This window comes from Hippoglossus hippoglossus, chromosome 14 (assembly GCF_009819705.1).
Source record: "Hippoglossus hippoglossus isolate fHipHip1 chromosome 14, fHipHip1.pri, whole genome shotgun sequence".
In the NCBI taxonomy this organism is placed as follows: domain Eukaryota; kingdom Metazoa; phylum Chordata; class Actinopteri; order Pleuronectiformes; family Pleuronectidae; genus Hippoglossus; species Hippoglossus hippoglossus.
In genome coordinates, this window is record NC_047164.1 from 14,624,888 (window position 1) to 14,640,707 (window position 15,820).

Consider the following 15,820-nt stretch of genomic DNA (forward strand, 5'->3'; position numbering starts at 1 on the left):
ACTTGGGGGTGACAATTGCTCATGTTGCTCTGTTAGCGTTGTTGTATTGTTCCACCTTCTGGTCTCCCTGATGCATCAAGTCCACATTCAAATCTTCTACGCAAGACACCAGCTGCTGCCTGAGTTCTCCTTTCACCAGCTTCCACAGAACTTTCATAACAATAACAATCTATGCATTCCTCTACAGCCCTCTACATCGCAAAACAAATGAAAGAGAAAGAAAGAATAATAAATAAAATGTACAAAATAAAAATGTATGCATTACTCTACTGCCCCATCTATTATAATAATAATAATTTTTTTGTTATTATCGTAATAATAAAACGGTGGAAACTTTTTCGCATCTGTCATTCTGCCCTCTCTCTCTCTCCCTCCCTCTCTCCCTCTCTCCCTTTGTGTTATATAACCTGGTTATGTAATAGCGCAGCAGCACCAGCAGCTCCACTGGCTCAGCAGTCAATGGTGCAGCAGATGCAGCGACCAGTGGCTGTATCCTTCCCTGTTCACCGCGGCCATGTCTCCTGTGAGCTCAGGTGAGGGATTTATTCTGACACTGACTCGAACTGCGCATTAGCACCGTTTTATTAGCCACCTGCTGATGACACACACACACACACACAAACACACACACACAGATGAGAGTGAGACTGCAGCCGAGCTAAATCCTGTATAACCTGTGCGCACTTGAATAGCTCAACACACTGATGGCTGGAGGTTCATTTTTCACGTTGTTGCCTTTTATTATGAAAAGGTGAGTTTGCAGTGCGGGTTCCTGTATGTGACTGTGATGATGGCAGAACAAGCTGTTTATGCTTCTGCGCGCTTTAGACCAGTTTGCCTGGTTTGATCGCAGCTCGCGGATCTTTTGAATGTCGAAAAGAACGTGATTATATTGTTGTTAGCGCAGGTTGATTCATCGCATGCTGCAGTCACATGATCTATCAAAACAGCGCTGGTACGGTTCGGGCTAAACGTTAGTTCTATTATAGAGCTAATCACGTGGTACTGCGCGTAGCCCAAGTGCTGTTGGGGGGCGTGTCCATATCCATCCATCCATCCGCTGGCTTAAAATGCAGGAGAAGGTGCCGTGTTTACACGACACACGTGTGTAAGCAGCAGCACGTCACTGCATGTCCAAGAACAGGGGAAGAAAAGATGACGGGAGATTTCGACACCTCCAAATAGTGATTTCATGCTCGAAAAATTCCCAAAGCCTTTCTCAGTGTTAGATGTGTGACGGGTACAGATCCCTGATGTCCCCCTCCTCACTTTACTCAGAATCTTTGCATGATGTGTTGTGAGTCCATCTGCAGCTGCAGAGATTAAATCTCAGAAAAGTCCAGCGTTGACCTCGCTCTTTATTAAATAGAATTTGCCACCTAGTGTCATCTCCCATTCCTAATGTAAGTCAGGTGCACTATAGGCTGTTTGCTGGTGTAATGGTAGATGTACCATGCAGGGGATAAGAGAGGACACCTCTCTGCAGAAGGCCTGGTGTCAGTTTAACTGTGAGCAGACCATCTGTGCATGTGTAAACAATCTGTGTGCACTCACCTCTGTGAGCAAATATTACAATCTTCATGATGTGACCTTAAAATATCAATAAACACTGTGCCACTGACTTCCGACCAGGTTTTTTAACAGGGTTCAAAAGTGCAATCGCTTTTCCACTGCCTCACTTAACCTGATCAAGCCTCATTTTAAGACCAACACACCATTGGGAGCCTATATGGACACACGTGCACTGCTGTTTGAGCAACATTGTGCCGGATGGGAAATTGAAAAGTGTGAAACAAGCAATAAAAAGCTTGCGTGGCCCAGTTGGCACCGCTTAGTTGTAAGGAAGGACCCAGGTCCATTCAGGTTTCCATATGAATCCTTCACATGTGGTTATTCATTAAAACGATTCATTAAAATATCAACATACCTCTTTACTGTACATATGTTCCTTTTTATGTTTACACTCAAAGATTATATAAAAGTCACTCCCTGGTTGTATAATTGAACACGGGGCAAATCCAATAAGGGCTTCCGTTGCCTGGTAACAGTGGAGCTGACTGTTGACAATAATTTAAGTCAGATGTCTTCATAAACACTGGAGAAGTCGTCTCTCAGCGGAGTTCTACGGGGAGGCTGAGTCAATAAAACTCTGCACTGACGCCAGAGCAGAATGACCAAGCCGCCTGTGTTTATTCCCGCTGAGGATCTAAACTGACTTTTGCCCAAATATAGTGTTGAAACAAGCCGCGTGACATTTACTCTATAAAACAAAACTGCACCATTTAATTACCATATAATTTAAGAGTTAGGTCGAGTTTCAAATTTTTTGTCCGGTTTCGAGAAGATTGGCTTGTTACAACAGAATTTGAACACCTAAATAAATGTAAAGAAAAGTATAAAGGATGAATGTTGCATTCCGCATTAACATTTGAAATGCGACTGTAAGGATGTAATCTTTGTGAAAATACTTAACTACATTCATATATCCAGCCTTTTTATATCATCACTACATGAAATGGTTGATGCTTCTCGTAGCTTGAATGTTTCTAAGCAACTCTTTTCTTTCTTCTCCATGGTTGCAAGGCCTCAGACTAAACACTAAGATGTCCTGGTCGGCTTTAAGACATATTCTAGAAATGTATCGCAAATCTTTTGGCTAAAAGCAATGCGCTGAGAGCAGTTCAATTGAGTTTTCTTTGTAGGTTATTGTTGACAGCGGATCTTATCAGACAAAGAAACATAACTGTAGTGTTTTCCAAAGTTCACCCTAGATCTGCCAATAAAATCATCCAGTTTGAATTGAATGCACCATAATCAAAGATGGCCATTTCCCCGCAATTTTGGTAAGATACCGTGTACGTGTTTATTTCCTACAGATAATGACAAGCCTGTTGAGAATGGCAAGGACAAGGAATCCATCAACACGCCACTGAAGGGACTGGAGACAATTTCTCCTTTGGTCCAGTCTGCGCAGGAGACCCCTGAGCCGATCGCTACCACAGTGCAAGGCAGCATTCCCCCCTGGATCAATGGCAAATTCCTCCGCAACGGCCCGGGGAAGTTTGAGTTTGGAAACACACAGTGAGTTGGAAACACCTCGATGTACTGCTGCACAGCACAACTGAAACTAAATACATGTGATGTGATTGAACCTGGACTTGTGTACTCCACCGCAGCTATAACCACTGGTTCGACGGGATGGCAATGCTACACCAGTTCAAGATCGACCAAGGCCAGGTGACGTACAGGAGCCGGTTCCTGAGCAGCGATGCCTACAAGAAGAACAGTGAGAGGGACCGCATCATGATGTCAGAATTCGGGACACTCGCCATGCCCGACCCCTGTAAAAACTTCTTTCAACGCTTCCTGTCTCGCTTTGAGATGATTGGTGAGTAGATGTAATAAGATGGGACTGGAAAAAACTAGTGTTAAGGGGTGTTGTCTTTCAAAGAGGAGGGGTTGTGGGAATTAGATGCGGTTGGTTAGTTGACTTCCAGTACATGGAAGCTGCCTCGTTCTATTTATGTCTCGCTCCGAGGTATAAATGAAATAACAACTATAGGATGTCACTCAGTGGTCCCCTTAAATTCAAACTAGCTGCACCATGTTGCGTAACCTCATAGATATCAGTTTCCTAAATATGCCTGATTTTTTTTTTTTCATCAAGATCCATAATTTACTCGAATCCAAAAATGGCAACAGTCATGAGAGCAGTTTGGTCATTTGAGAAAGATAGCCACAACAGCCAGGATACAAGGAACAAGCTCTTTTCTTTTTAAAAAATGTGTTGAGGCCAAGAATCCTGTTTACTCTCAGGTTATATAATTACATGCCCCACAGTGGGGAATCAGAGAGGGGGGAGAGGCCTTCCCAAAATATTCTACAACCCCCAACTAGACTTGTGCAACTACAAGCTGCAATAACAAAGCAGTGTCCTTTAGGAAGCTGATTATTTTGAAAGGAAAAATGCTGTCGTTCATTTAAAAGCCCCTCCCCCCCCAGCAATCCAGTAACATGTCTTTCTTTGTTGCAGAGCCCACGGATAATGCGAGTGTGAGCTTTGTGAAGTACAAAGGTGACTACTATGTCAGCACAGAGACAAACTTCATGCACAAAGTGAACCCAGAGAATCTAGAAACGCTGGAAAAGGTACTAACATGAGCGTCATGCAGTAAGATATTAATATTAATCTAAGTTTTATGAATTACATGCAGCATAAATACATATATATGCATAATAGAGTCCAGTTATTAACACACACACTGATTCTTCATAGTCACTGCTTTGTTTCATAGGTGGACTGGAGCAAGTTTATTGCTGTTAATGGAGCCACTGCCCACCCACACTATGACCCTGACGGTACCACCTACAATATGGGCAACTCGTATGGAAGCAAAGGTTAGTCCCATTGTCCACAAAATTAAAATTGACACCTTAATTATTTGTTTCTCACTCACTGATCATCAAATAATAAAAGTGCATACCTTCCCCAAGGCTAATGCCCCATCTCGCTATGTCAAAGCAGTGTTTCCCATTAATTTGGCTAGGCAGTTTCATAATGAACCACTTCTTATAATAACATAGGAGATGTGTAGTGCTATTTGCAGTGCTTTCAGCCATAATGTTTTTATCGTCCTAGCAGTTAGATGTCCCTCGTACTTTCAGCTGCAGATGTGCGTGTACCTGCAGGTGGAATGTATTGCAGTTCTCTCTCACACAAAAGAACTTGTTTTTCACTCAGAATTTGCTGCACGAGAAAGCAAACCATGCACATATGTGCTCCCTCGCCCCTTCCACCAAGTTTTGTAATAATCCTTCCGGTGTTTTTTGTGTAATCATTCTAACAGACAGGCAACAAACAAACAGAGATGATAACATAACCTCCTTGGCGGAGGTAATATTGTGTGTTAAAGATGCCTAAAGATAAAGTTTTTCAGGAGCCCAGTACAACATCATCAAAGTGCCGCCTGAGAAGACCGATGCCAAAGACACGCTGCAAGGCGCCAAAGTGCTCTGCTCTATCGTGCCTTCAAACAAGTCCCATCCCTCCTACTATCACAGCTTTGGTAAGTCAGGGCTCCTTGATATCACTCAGCATTAGTGGTGTCGGTATCTTTCACCTGTTGTCCTAAGCCACAAAGCACAATGATCCTCTTGCTTCCAGCCATGTCAGAGAACTGTGTGGTGTTCATCGAGCAGCCAATCAAGATGGACCTGCTGAAGATCGTGACATGTAAGATGAGGGGGAAGGCTCTGAGCGAAGGCATCTACTGGGATCCCAATCTGGAAACTGTCTTCCATGTTGTTGACAAGCACACAGGCAAGGTGAGATAGGTGGGATGGTTAGAGGTGAGGAAGTGAGGAAGCTTGCTTTAGGTCCTGGGTGGTCTAACCATGTGTTCTGTGCCGCAGGTCAGCTCAGTGAAGTACCACGCCAAAGCCCTTGCCACCTTCCATCAGATCAACGCCTTCGAGGAGGATGGACTCTTGATGCTTGACATGTGCTGCGCAGACGACGGCCAAGCCATCAACAACTACCTCATCCAGAACTTACGCAAGTCAGGAGATGCACTCGATGAGGTCAGAATTTAATTACTCGTGCACACATAAATTAACACTCTGGGTAGTTATTAAAGTGAATTTAACAAATCCAGACAACACCTGACCAGGGACTACACATGACAACTAGCCCTTTTTGTTAAGTCTATCATATTCCCAGTAATGGTTGTCAATGTGCACTGTCCCTGAGAGATAAACAAATAATCTCAACTAAATCCATCCTCACATCCTCTAACACAGTCAGAAAGGATCAGAGCAGATTTTCAATACATCTGTTTTTTCCTCATCTTGAGGTGTGTACCTGCTTAATCATCATTTTATTTTCTGCTAAATAATTATGAAATACATTTAGGAGAATAAGTGTTTATATTGAATATTCGATTTTTGCCGTCTTACTGTTTCTTTGCACCAAAGACACCAAAATACTTCACGATTGTTTTGTTCCTGTGGTGTGTCCCTCCCAGGTGTACAACACCTTGGCCAAGAATTACCCCCGGCGTTTTGTTTTGCCCCTGAATGTGACGAGTGAAACACCAACAGGCCAGAACCTGAACACACGGCCCTCCAGTGACGCAACGTGTGTCAAAGTCAGCACGGATAAGGTGAGCTGGAAAATGAATCGTACATTATAAACTCTGCTGTATCATTTCAATCGAACAAATCAATCTATATTAATCAAATAGTGGTGGAAGAACCCTTTACTATTTAATAGAAGCAACAATACCATAAGGTACAAAAAATGCCCTGTGGCAGGTGTATTATTGAATATTATATTACTGAAGTAGCATTACAAATCCTTTAAGTGTGTTTGGGTTTTTTAGTTGGTCATGATGAATTAAGTTCTTCATGTAGTGAAGTAAAAGGTGCAATAATTCCCTCTGAGATAAAGTAAAATACAAGTCTCTTAAAGTGACTCAAAGTACTTTTATAGATCCAAGTACTTTGGTAATTGTAGTGGGTTACTTTCCACAAATACAAACAGATCACCCCACATACTAAATTGAAGAATTATAAAAACTGGATTCAACACATAAGGACAAACTCCAGTTTGAGATTGAGTAAATAATATGTGTAGCATTAGTGGTGCATTTACAATCTTAAACAAATCTGAGATGGAAATGTTTTGAGAATGTTTACATGGTTGCTGTCTACTGCAAGGTGTTTACGCCTCTGTCCGTGAAAGCGATGTCTCAAGAATTCCCTGAAACATATTCACTTGTATTCAACTGATTATATTTTGGAGGTCACAGTGACTTCACAAAGCACATTGTTTGCCTTGTGAATGTACTATCTCCAAAACGACTTGAGGGAATTCTTTCACATTTGGCAAAAACATTCACTTGAGCTTGGATTTCATCTAAGTAGCCCAGGGTCAAAGGTCAAGGTAACAATGGCCTCATGTTATTGTGTCTCAGTTGTCAAAGGTAAATCTTACAGTGAAAAAAGTATGTGGAAATTTGTACACAGAAACTGCACTGGTTGGCGGATGTATACAACAATACATAACTCTAGTCTTAAAAAAATCACCCATTCAAGACAGTGCTCAACAATTTAAAGATCCTGGAAATGACATTTTTTAATTTTGCTCCCAGCCTCATTGAGAAAATTCTTCCATTTCAAATGAGCGTCTCAAACTGAAGCAAATGTTCAGTGAACGGATGTCAGGAAGGCAGAAACATCATAACATTAGACACTTTGTCGACAGGTCTTCTGCCAGCATGAGAATCTCCATGGTGATGACCTCGATGACTACGGAGGCCTGGAGTTCCCTCAGATCAACTATGGCAGATGTAACACACGACCATACCGATATTTCTACGGCTGTGGCTTCAGACACCTGGTGGGAGACTCTCTGCTCAAGATGGACATGAACGACAAGACGTTTAAGGTGTGTGTGTGTGTGTGTGTGTGTGTGTGTGTGTGTGTGTGTGTGTGTGTGTGTGTGTGTGTGTGTGTGTGTGTGTGTGTGTGTGTGTGTGTGTGTGTGTGTGTGTGTGTGTGTGTGTGTGTGTGTGTGTGTGTGTGTGTGTGTGTAAAATCATTGCTTAGGTCCTGGCTAAGTTTAGTGGTATTATGTGAATTGTGGTTAGGTTAGGGTTTGGTATGAATTGCTAATGGTTCAGGTTATAGATATGGTTTTGGTTAGGCTGTCCACAATGAATGGAAGTAAATGCAAAGTGCTGCACAAACGTCTTTCCAGTTTACAGAGCTGGTTTGGGATTAACTGGAATAAGGTGAAAACAAAGTATTTACAATTCGACAAATTCCTATTTTATCTTTACTATTTACTTGTTTTATTCTTTAATCACAGACGTATGTATATTTTAGTAAAATTCAGATGTTCTAATACTTTTGACTTATAGCGCAGACATAATTATCCTAAAACATTTTTTTTTTAATGGTCGCTTTGATCAACATCCTCTTTATGCCTTAATACAGCTTTTCCGTTTCCCTATCGTAAAAGGTAGAATGCTGAAACACTTTTGAATTTGATATACCACAGGTCTGGTACCAGAAGGGTCTCTACCCCTCAGAGCCTGTGTTTGTGCCGTCACCTGAAGCCGTGGAGGAGGATGATGGTGTCGTCCTCTCTGTGGTTCTCACCCCCTCACAAGTAAGTCTCAAGTTAATACAGGAGTTGATGAGAGAGAGCCCATGTGACACGGACATTTTAAAAATATTTGTTCAATGGTTTGAGAGAGAGAGAGAAAATTACGTAATTACCAAATTTTAATTTACAAATATTTCTCTTCATGAAATCGTTGTTGGATGCTGGAGCAGGAACAAAAGCGTTTTTGTGCCTCATGTAAAAACAAACCTACAATGTTTGCAAATTATTCCACACAGGATTTTTGCAGATTTACTCAATTTAGCAAATCAGTTAATTCTACACATTACACAGCTCTAATTGAAATTTGAGATAAACCCTACTATTTCTATTTTGAAGGGTTTGAACCATGTTGAGCTGTCATTGTGTTCCCTGGCTGTCGCTGTTAAAACGCTGGTGGAGAATTAAAGCTAAAATTCAACTGTATAGTGACCAGCAGGAGAACTGATGGAAGACTTTCAGAGGATACAATACTAATTTAAAGTACCGTAGTATACCAAACAAAATCTCCTAAATGGATGTTATTGTTTATGTATTTTTCATGCTTCTTTTATTTCCCTTAGCACCTGTAAGAAACACTTGATCTCTGAAACACATCAAATATCTCTGAAACACATCATATATCTCTGAAGTACATCAAATATCTCTGAAACACATCAAATATCTCTGAATCACATTATATATCTCTGAAGTACATCAAATATCTCTGAAACACATTAAATATCTCTGAATCACATCAAATATCTCTGAATCACATCATATATGTTAGTTTGAGCTGTTTGTGTGCACAGAGGAATATTCTGCTGTAGTGACACTATGACTGACATCATTCGGATTAGGTGCTCTGTGTGGTTTCTGATTGTGATCCCTACCAAACTTTTCTCTACAGGATAAAGGGACATTCCTCCTGGTTTTGGATGCCAAGACGTTTGAGGAGTTGGGAAGAGCCAATGTGCCTGTTAACATCCCTTATGGCTTCCATGGAACCTTTAATGCATCTGCATAGATCGAACTATGTTACTCTTCTGATACAAAGAATACAAAATGCTGTATCATACACAAGTTATTACTATAATGTAGGCATCAATCTATATTGAGCTTAAAGGATGGTCCGACTATTATATCACCCAAGTGTCTAATGGACATTTTCTTTTGTACTCTTTTTAGTCTCAGACTATATTTTTTTAAAGGCTGATTTACTTTTATATCCAATATTTACCGTTGTGAATTTTCAGGTGCTGTTACACAGTTGTGCATTAAAACACAAAATCTCTGCCAAGGTGTTTGTTCACAAATATGATCACATGTAAAAACAGCTGGAAAATGAAAATCGTCATATTATGGATTGTGTTACTTTTGTAGATGGGAGTTTTCCCCTCAAAACATTTTTCCCCTGTTATTTTCTACACTAAAGTTTGTAATTTGTTTGATTTAACCAATTTATTTTGAACATGTGAACAAATTGCAAACAAAATAAAGCATTTACCAAAACATTCTAAAATAAATATCAATAGTCATCATTAAACCCTGGGGAACTCCACAGGTAATGTTCAGTAAAGACTTTAACGCGGCGAGTCCTCTCCCTCCAAATCCAGATCTTTGTATTTTTTTAAATAGTAAATCTTGCTCTAATATGTCAAATTTTAGTTTTTTTCCCCCCAGAATGACCACTACTACATATTCTTTATTTTCTATTGCTTTTTCTATTTTTTTCTATCTTCCTTTTATACAAACAAAGTTGTCTTACCAGCTCAGAATCTATGTTGCTGCTCATATGAAATGTATTATGATTTCTAATGAAGTGATCAGGTTTTGTATGGAATATGCATTAGTATCCAGTAACTGTGGAAGCTAGGGAAAAAGGTCTGCAGTTTATATTCAGCTTTATATATTATTATGTATCATGATAAGCTGTTAATTTTCCATTTTAGAGACTGGTTACAGATATGAGTCACAGGTTTAACAGTACATTCATTTACATTTTTAACTAAACATTTGAATATGATTCCAGACCGTGGGTTTATTACTCTTGATCTTTAAAACTATTTCCTTTCCATCCGTTTTCCTTTTTTAATATAGATTCTTTAATACAACTTTGCTTCCCACAAAATTTCAGTCAAACACAGACTTCACTGACAAAGAAATCATTAAATGTATCTGAAACCAAGGCCATGTTGTTGTTTCTTTTTTTACCAGGAAATTCTCAGAGCATCTGTCCTTCCCACTTTCTCTTTTCATCGTAGGATTTTATATCTTCCATGTATTTTTTTATTATTGTTTTCATTGTCCTTCAGTAGTTCATTGTTCAGTCATTTTGCAGTTTCACACAATTCTTGTCAGTTTGTTTTGTGTGTTTTTTCTTTTCTTTACTTAAATTCTGTGTAGAACGAAGATGATACATTTTCCTTTTCTTTCATGACATGAAAGTTTCTCTCACAAAGTACAATTTCTCACAATTTTTCAAAACATTTTACAAACACAGCGGACGTTCATTATGAACAGTTTCACAGTTTCAAAACATGGATTTTTACAAAGTAAGTCTAAACATGGGCTCTGCAGCAGATAAATCAGTGCAAGTATTATTGACTTTTAGAACTTAGTAACCACTATGTGCAGTGTGATGCACACATTTAAAAGTGCACAGGTACTTACTTACTCAATGCATTTGTTTACATTCATTTACATCAAATTCTGGGATTTAAAAAAATGATTTTAGTCTACTCCGACCAGCACTGCACACAAACATGCTAAATGACTGTGAATGCAGGTTATTTAGTAAGAACTCCACACATTGTCCACTAGAAGGCAGCACATGATACCATTTACTCTCAGTCCCTCCAGTCATGGAGCGATTCTGCATTCAGGACCTGAATTCACTACCTGACCAGGAGAAAGAAATAAAGAGACGGCAAGAAAAGTGTTGCATGTTGGGTTGTTTGTGTGAAACTCGGAGACAGTATGATCTTGGTTTTGAGAGAGACAACGATACAACATGACTGTGTTGCACTCAGTCGTTTTATTGTGACCCTCATGAACAGCCGCTCTCTGCTTTCAGCTGAATGATTCTACGAATCTTAACGGATCCACTTTCGGGTTCAACAAAGGAGAGAGGCAGGAGTAACGTTTCTGAGGAAGGCGGGCTAAACATGGGCACAGCGGCTATAAGAGGGATCAAACTTGTGACCCTCTGACAATGGGACAGTCTGTAACCGCCAGCCCACCCTGCCTCGTCAAAAACTTACGGCAAACACTGCAGAGGCCTGGCATTGAACCCCAGACGGGTTATTTCCAAGTCTGTGACCCTAACAACCGCCTTTATAGGACACTTGAGACAAAGTGCCTCCACTGGGAAAAAACTGAAAGGACAAGAAGAAAAAAGAACAAGTAAAGGAACACCTTAGTTCAGAGAGAAAACAAAACATAAAAAGAATTGGAATAGATCAAAATCGACAGTGGATTAAAGCAGAAGACTAACTGCAGCTTGCCATTTCACTTATTGGGCTGCGTGTGTGGCCGCAGAACAGATGCACATTTCCATAGAGGAGTGAACAAAAGGGAAAAGAAGAAAAAGAAAAAACCTCTCTGTGTGTTCCTGACAGACGGTTAAAGCAACAGGAACCGAACTCTTAAAATGAAACCTCTGAATCGAAAACGTTCTTCTCCCCGGACAGTTGTAAAGTGTTAGGGATGCTCTTACAGTACACAACTTGCATTGATGATGGATATTATGAGGTGGAGCTGCAGATGGTACATTATATTAGAACAATTCTTAAAAATCAAAAAGAACATTTCCAGAAGAATGTGTCACTGTGTACTTTCGAGTACTCATCACTGCGTTCTGCTTACAGGGAAGCTGAAGTGATCACCTCCATCAAGGGGGTTATGTTTTCACCCATTAATTTGTTTTGTTGATTTGTTTGTTGGTTTGTAAACATGGTTACGCAAAAAACTACTCGACATATTTCCATGAAACTTGGTGGAAGGATGTTTATTAAATGAGGGCATTTTCAACATTTTCAACGATTTCCCAGAGAATAATTAACAAACATTTATGAGTGTGTGACATTTAGTGCAGATCTAAATAAAAATCTGGATCCAGTGAATATAAATGTAAATTTATGTGGTAATAGCAACGGTATGCAGCTCTAGTTTGACATTGTTCCACTTCAGATCTTCATAGAGCATAGAAGTTCTGATAGATTTATATATAGATTTCTAGTTTTATTTTCAGCAAACATTACATAAAACCCTTTTTTTTTTATCCTTTGTGTTTTTGCTTGCCTGACCATTGGTTGGATTCTGTTGTTCTGTGCTACAGAGAGCATGCAGGCTCTGTAACAGGCACTTTTGTTACATCTATTGAAGCAGTCAGACGTGTCCCGGGTCAGGATTCGTGATTTTTCTGGCAGGATGATAGTTTGTGATGAGCTGTGGAATAAGAAGCTCAACATTTATTTTTAGTTTGTTTGGTGCTGGTGATATGAATAGCTCTGCTGCCCTCTGTGCAAATCTGGGAGACGTTTGAAGTCAGATAACAGGAAGAACATCTGCCCCGTCACAGGCAGCAGTACACTGTTAAAACATATACTGTATCGTGTTATTGTGAAACTGAATAATACTTTTGTTATTGGTATAAGCCTGTTTACAGAAGTTATTGCAGGAGGGATAACAGCAGGCAGGAGATTAAAACACTTTTCTTAGGGCCCTGCAAGTATGATTAAAGTTCGTCATTGAGCTTTCGATCTTAACCTGAAATAACTAACTCGGCCACCTGGGGGCACAACACTGACCTACCTTCATCATTTTAAAGTTGATATAGGAAAAGTGTTCGCAAAGGCTTCCCTTTACATGGTGCAGGCGAGAAGCAACATTATTTACACTTTGTGTGCACCAGACAAATGTCAGTCAAAAAACCTTCACTCTCTGTTTACTCTGGTTTGGTGCTGAGTGGACAGAGTACAGAGAGTTTGGAGCTGAAAACTGTGAACGTGAAATCAAAACAAACAGCCGGAAGACTCTGGAACGCTCTGCAGAGCTGAGGGCCACTGCAGGGTTAGTGACCAGCAACATCTTTCACATTACACAGAGTCAGTGGATGCAATTAAAATGTTAATTCAAATATTGATCAGAGCAGCCTTAACTATTACACTCATGGGTGTTATCCAGTGCAGCAGGTCACAATTACCACGATCACAGAGTTTATATGAAACCAGAAAACAAAGACATGAAAGAAGAAAGATTTTAATACGTTTTACAATGAATATAATCTTTGCCAGGATTCAGAAATCATTTACCATCCCTATGAGCTGATGAATTATATGTATTATAAAAAAAAAAATGACAGCACAAATAAATCTGACAGACAACAGCTGTGACGTTGGCAAGTGGCACAAAGATTCATTAACTTCACAAGTAAAGACATTTACAGGTGAAAAGAAACAAACGGGGGAATGAGTGAATCAGTGTGAACACGCCCACACAGTCATGAGAGTGAAAACACCTGGAGTCCACGGTTTTCTGTCTAAACATAACTGGAGATAATGATCCTAAATCGGCACCATTTTTACCCTGGAGACTGCAGCAAGTCCACAGATAGTTCTTCTCAGTCAGATGTGAAAACACTATTACATTACATCATTTTAAAACAACAGCGGTTTTCTTGTACAAACATCACAGTGCCCTATAATTTGTCAGTCGGGGTAAATGTCAAATTTTAAGAGAAAAATCTTCTCTCAATTGAAATTAAAAAAATCCGGTTTTGAAAATCACGTTGTCTGATGCCTGCAATTACTTTGCACAACTTCTAGTCAGTTTAGGGCTGAATCCGAGTGTTTGATTTCAGACACAACCTGAGATATCATTTCCAAAAGGCTTTTCCCATGAAAGACATATTGGAGAATGACAAAAGGAGAAACATCGGCGTAAATAAAATAGTGACGATGGCTGGGTTCCATTTAGCTGCTTCACTTTCAGGCTCTTGTATTGTTCATGCGGTCACACTGTCTGAGTCAAGCTACAGTTTAGCAGCTATGGTCTAAGTTAGATAGGTTGGTCTGGGATTGCAGCATGTATATAAAGTTGGGCGTCTCCCCCTGGTGGCTGGCTGCTGTATAGGTCGTAAACCCAGCCTCCTCCATGTTAGTGGATGGGACATGGACCAAACTAAAAAGTCAAAATGCACAAAAAAATACATTCAACTCGAAGATGGTTGGTGACATCTTAGGTTTTTGTTATCACATGCTTGTTGTTTGTTCAAGCGTTCATTTTTTGATCACATTTCTAAGTGCTGCCATCTTGTGTGATTCCACACTAGTCACACGATTACACAGTGACCATCACGCACTGATATGTGAAGGTGAGTCTTGACTGTACTGTTGAGCAGCCTGTAAAGACTACAGCTACAGCCACTCCTGACATGTGAGCGCTTCCCCCTCTGCCTGCAGTCTTTGAAGTACGCTCGGCAAAACAAGCGCTGGACTTGATTATCTGTGCAGGTGATGAAACTGATGTCAATCTTCTCATCCGACAGCAGGTGAGACAGAAAACAAGCTCATGTGTCAAATCACTGATTTTCCTTTAAACCTCCCCCTCTGCTTTGAGATGACACCGACACAGAGAGAGATGGGCAGGCTTCAACGGCAACAACCTTTCCAGACAATCGGAGGTGACTCCTGACAACGTGTTCGACTGTAGCACGTCTTAAATGTACTGCATCACACCACAGTCAAATGTTCAGCTTCCGTTTTTCTTTTGTGTGCTGCATTCCCATTATAATCATGCACATGTGAGGAATCCTATTTCCTATTTCCAGTCTTTACTAGTCTGTTTTCAGTTAGTCCATTACTACAGGCAGAGAGCTGCTTATTCTTCTGTGTGTGTGTGTGTGTGTGTGTGTGTGTGTGTGTGTGTGTGTGTGTATGAGCATTTTTCAGAGTCGAGAGCATCATTTGACCTCAGAGTACTGTGAGTGTGAGTGAGTGTGTGTGTGTGTGTGTGTGTCTGCTCCCCGGCACGCACACTGTATAGACTTACATACACTTACACAGTCTCCCCCGACTAACTCCCTGCTGCAGCCTTTTCAATACATCGAGCCTGATTCACGTTAACCCATAAAACATGTCTGACATATTAATCAGGTCTGCATGTGGGGGCAGCTCTACTATTGCACCGCTGTTAGGGGGAGGGCTCTCATTGGGCCACCTTACGCATCCTAGTGGCCAATAAGAGAAGGCTGAATCTCTCCTCTCCTAGCAACAAGACTCCTTTTTCTCCGAGCGCTGCAATCAGCAAACTGACACCCATAATTTCTAAGGATATGAATAATTGCAACCTAACAGCTTTTCAGCAGAGACGTGGGGAAACACAAGTTGATCCTCTCCGACATCTCTGTTTTCTGTTTCCTCACCCTCCCTCCTCCTCCTCCCCATCTTGGCTGCAGCTCTGTCTCCGAGTGCATTCAGGCAGCTCCTGTCTTACCATCTTAAAGGAACAGCCCTATTTAAGTCTTTCCTTTTTTTCCCCTCCCGTTCAGGGGCATTGTGGGTAATGGTCTGTACTTGTTGACCTCACCGCGCTGAATGGCGGGGCCTCTCTCAGGAGGGAGAAGGAATACCTTGGCACAGAGCTATCATTTCCCCGAGACACTACCAACCT

General features: G+C 40.7%; 1 protein-coding gene across 1 annotated transcript; it reads left to right on the forward strand.

Annotated features, from left to right (window-relative positions):
• The first annotated feature begins 397 nt into the window (after positions 1-397).
• On the forward strand, positions 398-13,413 carry LOC117774501 (beta,beta-carotene 9',10'-oxygenase-like). Its single transcript, XM_034606972.1, has 13 exons — positions 398-533; positions 2,877-3,081; positions 3,177-3,388; positions 4,034-4,149; positions 4,296-4,398; positions 4,938-5,066; positions 5,165-5,325; positions 5,413-5,580; positions 6,024-6,161; positions 7,265-7,447; positions 8,063-8,173; positions 9,057-10,132; positions 13,402-13,413. Exons 1-12 carry the CDS (start codon positions 515-517, stop codon positions 9,171-9,173), a joined length of 1,662 nt encoding a protein of 553 aa, XP_034462863.1. The 5' UTR covers positions 398-514; the 3' UTR covers positions 9,174-10,132; positions 13,402-13,413.
• Positions 13,414-15,820: the final 2,407 nt, after the last annotated feature.